The sequence below is a fragment of the Cebus imitator genome, unplaced genomic scaffold (assembly GCF_001604975.1).
Source record: "Cebus imitator isolate Cc_AM_T3 unplaced genomic scaffold, Cebus_imitator-1.0 Scaffold42, whole genome shotgun sequence".
Lineage (NCBI taxonomy): Eukaryota > Metazoa > Chordata > Mammalia > Primates > Cebidae > Cebus > Cebus imitator.
In genome coordinates, this window is record NW_016107357.1 from 16717435 (window position 1) to 16723903 (window position 6469).

Sequence of the window (6469 nt, forward strand, 5' to 3'; positions counted from 1 at the left end):
ACATGGTGAAACCCCGTCTCTACTAAAAATACAAAAAATTAGCTGGGCATGGTGGCGCACGCCTGTAGTCCCAGCTACTTGGGAGGCTGAGGCAGGAGAATTGCTTGAACCCAGGAGACGGAGGTTGCGGTAAGCCGAGATTGCGCCATTGCACTCCAGCCTGGGTAACAAGAGCGAAACTCCGTCTCAAAAAAAAAAAGACTGTATTTCCACATTCAATCACCAGTATCACTGTCTACAAGTATCTTCAAACCCATTTTGGTGTCAAGTATAGAGCTTTCAATAATCTGGTTATAAAGGAGAGAGCTGAGAGCATATGGATTTGCTGACATGTCCAAATCCATTGACATTAGCCTAAAATAGAGGTTATGCTTACCTAAACGTCCAAGAGAAAACAGTCTTTGCCCTATTATTTTAATTTATTTATCATACCTCTGGACAGGGCTCCACATGACAGTCTTTTATTGAACAGTGGCCATCTTCTGCCCAGAAAGGACAAGGTCGCTTCAGATTAACCTTGAGAGAAAGAATAAATTAAAGTTAGTAAACTCATATTATAGTTACAGAATGCTGTCAAAGTGTCACTGTGCTGGGCACCAACAGTAGTGGATAAGAAGGAATGCTTCCTATCCTAGTGGCACCTATATGGTTCAGAATTTTAAATGACTGCAATGAGCTAGATCATGCCATTGCACTCCAGCCTGGGTGACAGAGAAAGCATTTACAACTACTTTAATGACCTCCAGCCCCCTAATGTTATCTTATTAACAAGAGTTCTCTCATGCACCCATTTATTCAACAAATAAGAACTGAGCATCCACTATGTGTCAGGCACTGGATAGGCTCTGGGGTAAAAATGGGCAGAAAAAGAACTCCCCTCTCCCTCTGGAACTTAAAAATCTATTGAAGGAAACAAATTAAATATTTGCATGTTTATTACAAGTTGTGGTCAGTGCTACAAAGAAAATCCAGAGTACTATAACAGTTGTTTTGGTGGATGAAGGCCTCTGAGGCGGTAATATTTTAGGACGGAGGAAGTGTGCATTTGGATAAGGCAATAAAAAGCCTGGACAGTTGCGGGAACTAAAAAAACACCAGCTGGGCTGACGTTTAGTGGAGAAGAGGGAGGGTGGCAAAGAGTGAGGATGGAGGTAAACAAGGGACAGATCATGCAGGATGTTTTAACCATAGTAAAAACTCTAGATTTTCATATCCTACACATTATAGGAAGACAGTAATTCAGTAGGACTTGCAGATTGCCCATGCCAAAATCTAGGTTTGACTCCCTCTCCTCCCTTTTCTTGTTCCCCATCAAACAATTCATTTTCCACTTTTCACCACCTACCTCTTGCCTACACTATCACAATAGTCTCCCTGCTCCTACTTCTATTTCCATACAGCAACTACCGTTATCGATTTAAAACAGATCGTATCATATCAATCCTTCCTCAAAAACCTTCCCGTGGCTTCCCGTCACTTCTTAGAGTATATAAACTCTGCAGCAAGTTCCACAATGCCGTCCATAACATGGCCTCTGGCCTACCTCTCTGACCTCTTCTATCATGCTCCTCTGGCCACACTGGCCTTGCTGGGAACATACCACGCTCCCTATGCCTCAAGGTCTTTATCTTGTTTTTCTTTGAGACAGAGTCTTGCTCTGTCACCCAGGCTGGAGTGCGGTGGCACGATCCTGGCTCACTGCAGCCTCAAACTCCTGGGCTCAAGCGATCTTCCTACCTCAGTCTCCCAAGTAGCTGGGACCACAGATGTACCATCATGCCTGGCTAATTTTTAAGTAGAGATGAGGTCTCCTAGGTTTCCCAGGTTGGGCTGGAATTCCTGGGCTCAAACGATCCACCCACCTCCGACTCCCAAAGTGTGCAGAGTACAGGTGTGAGCCACCATCTCAGCCTCAAGGTCTTTGTATCGGCTGTCCTCTCTGCCTGTATTATCGTTACTACAGATCTTATGTCTGCTCACTCTTTCACCTCATTCAAGCCTCTCTTAAATATCACCTCAGCAGAGAGACCATTCCTGACCAGGCTTGCTAAAGCAGTGCTCAGTATGCAACCTTTACCCCAACGTGCTATTTTATATTATTTTATGGCACTTATCACTAACTGTTATCTGCTTATTTATTGTCTGTACCTCCTACCAGCATGAGGATCAGAATTTTGCATTATCTTAGTGCTTAGAACAGTGCATAAAATACATAGTAGACACCTAATTAATATGGTTAAGTAAACAATATCTATATTACAGAAAAGAAGGCAAAGATAGGTAGACTGGCCACACAGAGGAGAGGGTGATCAACTCTGACTTTTGGTAATATGCAAAATGGGTATGACCAGAAGTGTTTGCGAGAGATTTATAGGCAGCAGGGCAGGATGTGCATAGACAAAGAACCTTAAAACAGCAAGGCACATTTGGGGACTGCAAGTTCTCAGCCTGGACACCTCCCTTGAGCTTCTGGCCTGTATATCCACCTGCTTCCTGGATTATCTCTTCCTGGACAGGGCATTCATAGTTACCTCAAAATTAACATATCCAAAACTGCACCCCTCCTTCTAGTGATTCTCACCATCTGGGTAAACAGCAACTCCATTATTCTAGTTCCTCAAGCCAAAATCTTGGCAGCTTTTCCAGTAATCCCTGAGGCTCCGGCCTCTGACAAGCTAGAATCTAGGAACCCAGGAACCTATGTAGCAAATAAAGAATAAACCTCCTTGCGCCTACACAGAAGGAAGAGCACTGTGTGTGCCTTCTTCCCCTGGCTTACTTCAGGCAATCATGCCGGCTACACACACTCTCCTTGGAAAGAGGCTGGAGGCCTCGGCCAGTAAGAACAGGAGGAACAGCACTCTCTGTGCTTTCTTCCCTGGTTTGCTCCTGAGCTGTTTCTCCACTTTCTCTTTAGAAGGAGGCAGTGGGACCTCTCCGTGACTAGAAAGAGAAGGGGATATTCCCAGTGTCTTCTCCTCTAGCTTGCTTCAGGGAACTCCAGACCAAAAGGTTAACCCTACAATGTATGTACATCTGAGACTTCTTGCTTGAACAGGAGAGTGAGCACTCTCTGTACCTCCTTTCCCGGCTTGCTCCAGACACAGTCCCAGCCCTGAAATCTCTCCCTGGAAAGAGGCTGGAGGCCTCTGCCAGCACGAATGGAAACAGCACTTCTCATGCCTTCTGCCTCCATGTGCTCTAGAGATAAAATCCTACAATCTCTCTCTCTTTTTTTTCATTATTATACTTTAAATTTGGGGGCAGCTATCCATATGTCAGACAAAATAGACTCTAAGTTGTAAAAAGAGACAAAGGTCATTACAAATGATGAAGGGGTCAATTTATCAAGAAGTTACAAACACTAAATATGCATGCATCCAACTTCAGAAAATGTAAATATATAAAGCAAATATTAATAGCTCTGAAGAGATAGACTGCAATAAAATAAGACTTCAATATTCCACTTTCAACATTAGATTATCTAGACAGAAAAAAAAAAAATGAAGAAACACTGGACTTAAACTACACTTTAGCCCAAATGGCCCTACCAGATATTTATAGAATATTCCATGTAACAGTAACAGAATATACATTCATCTCAGTGCATATGGAACATTCTCCAGGATAGATATGTTAGGCCACAAAACAAGTCTTAACAAATTTAAGAACACTGAAATCATACCAAGTATCTTTTCTGATCACAATAACACGAAACTAGAAATCAGTAATCAATGAAACCAAAGGTTTTTTTTAAAAAGATCAAACAGACAAAGCTTTAGCAACACTAACAAAGAGAATATGCAAACAAAATCAGAATTAAAGAGGAGACATTACAACTTATATCAAAGAAAAAGTCTACTGTTCACCACAACTATATTCTAATAAATTGCATAACCTAGAAGACATGAATAAATTCCAAAAACATGCAGGCTGCCAAAGCTTGAGTAAGTAAATGAAAATCTGAATAGGCCAATAATAATTAAGGAGATTGAGTCAATAAAAAGTACTTATCAAAGACAGACTAGTAAACCCAGCACTTTGGCAGGAAAAGGCAGGTAGATCACCTGAGTCAGGTCAGGAGTTTGAGACCAGCCTGGACAATACGGCGAAACCCCGTCTCTGCTAAAAATACAAAAATTAACTGAGTGTGGTGGCACAGGCCTGTAATCCCAGCTACTCAGGAGGCTGAGGCAGGAGCATCACCTGAACCCGGGAGACAGCGGTTGCAATGAGCCAAGGAGGCACCACTGTACTCCAGCCCAGAACAAGACTCTGTCTGGAGGGTTGGGGGCGGGGGGCGGGGAAGAAGACAGGATCTCATGGCTTCACTGATGAATTCTACCAAACATAAAGAATACCAGTCCTTAAACTTTTCAAAAAAAAATTAAAGAGAAGGTAATACTTCCAAACTCATTTTAAAAAGCCAGCATTTACCCTGATATTCAGGACCCAGACAAGGACAATACAAAAAAAGGAAACTACAGGCCAATATCCCTGATGAACAAAAATGCAAAAATTCTCAATAAAATATTAGTGAACCAAATCCACCAGCATATTAAAAAAAATCATTTCTCATCATCAAGGGAGATTTATCCCAGAGATATAAGGATAGTTCAACATACATAAGGCAATAAAAATGATACACATTAATAAAATTAAAGACAAAAACCACATGGTTATTTTGATAGATGCATAAAAAGCATATGACAAAATTCAACATCTATTCATGATTNAAAAAAAAAAAAAAAAAAAAAAACTTCCCCCAAAAATAAGGTATAGAGGAAATGTACCCACCATAATAAAGGTCACATATGACAAACCCACAACTAACATCATACTCAATAGTGAAAAATGAAAAGGTTTTCCTCTAAGATTAGAAACAAGACAAGAATGCTCACTCTCGCCACTTTTATTCAACACAGTACTGGAAGTTCTAGTCAGAGTAATAAGGCAAGAAAAATAAATAAAAGACATCCATATAGAAAAAGAAATGACAATGTCTATTTGCTGACGACATGAACTCAGAGAGAAAACTTTAAAGACTCTACCAAAAAATGTAGTAATAAACTGGTCATAAACAAATTCTACAAAGTTGTGGGTTATAATGTCAACATACCAAAGTCCATAGCATTTCTGTACACTAAAAATGAACAATCAAAAAAACATTGAGAAAACAATCATATATAAAATAACATCAAGAAATAAAATAGTTGTAACTTTAACCAAGGAGGTGAAAGATCTACACACTAAAAACTAAAACACTAATGAAAGAAACTGAAGACACAAATAAGTGGAAAGATATCCCATATTCACTGATTGGAAGAATTAAATTGTTAAAATGTCCATACTACCCAAAGTGATCTACAGACTCAATGCAATTCCTGTCTAAATTCTTATATCATTTCTTTACAGATATATAAAAAACAATCCAGCCAGGCACAGCAGCTCACATCTGTAATCCCAGCACTTTAGGAAGCAGAGGTGGGAGGATCAGTTGAGGTCAGTACAAAGTTTTCAAGGTTACAGTGAGCTATGATTATGCCACTGCACTCCAGCCCAGGCAATAGGGCAAGACCCTGTCTCACAAAAAAGAAAAACTAACAATCCTAAAATTTGTATGGAACTAGAAAAGACCCTGAATAGCCAAAGCAATCACAAGCAAAAAGACCAAAGGTGGAGTCATCACATGCCCTGATTTCAAAATATATTATAAAGCTACTGTAATCACAACAGCATGATACTGGCATAAAAATAAGACACATCAACCAATGGAACAACTTAGAAGCCCAGAAGTAAACCTAAGAATCCCAAGTATGTATGATCAACTGATTTCTGACAAAAGTGTTAAGAACACACAACAGGGAAAGGATAGACTCTTTAATAAAGTGTTGAGAAAACTAGATATCCACGTTCACAGGAATGAAGCTGGATCCTTATCTCATACAAAAATCAATTCAAAATGGATAAAGACTTAAATGTGAGATCTGACATTATAAAGCGATTAGCAGAAAATATAGTGGGAGAGCTCCTCAGCATTGCCATGTCTGAGCAATGATTTCTGGGATAGGACTCCAAAAGCACAGGCAGGAAAAGCAAAAAAACAGACAAATGGGATTACATCAAAATGAAACACTTCTGCACAGCAAAGGGAACAATCAAAAGAGTAAAGAGAACTCCATGGATTGTGAGAGAATATTTGCAAGCCATACATCTGATAAGGGACTAATATCCAAAATGTATAAGGAAGTCAAACAACTCAATAGGGAGAACACAAGTAACTTGATTTAAAAAAGGGGAAAGGGGCCGGGCGTGGTGGCTCACGCCTGTAATCCCAGCACTTTGGGAGGCTGAGGCGGGTGGATCACGAGGTCAAGAGATCGAGACCATCCTGGTCAACATGGTGAAATCCCGTCTCTACTAAAAATACAAAAAATTAGCTGGGCATGGTGGTGCGTGCCTGTAATCC

General features: G+C 40.3%; 1 protein-coding gene across 1 annotated transcript in view; it reads right to left on the reverse strand.

Annotated features, from left to right (window-relative positions):
• The window catches only part of ERO1B (endoplasmic reticulum oxidoreductase 1 beta), a 70122-nt gene that overhangs the window by 42934 nt on the left and 20719 nt on the right, over positions 1-6469 (reverse strand). Inside the window, exon 3 of the mRNA XM_017526597.2 lies at positions 433-516. Coding sequence (XP_017382086.1) covers positions 433-516 — 84 coding nt within the window. The remainder of the gene's footprint in view (positions 1-432; positions 517-6469) is intronic.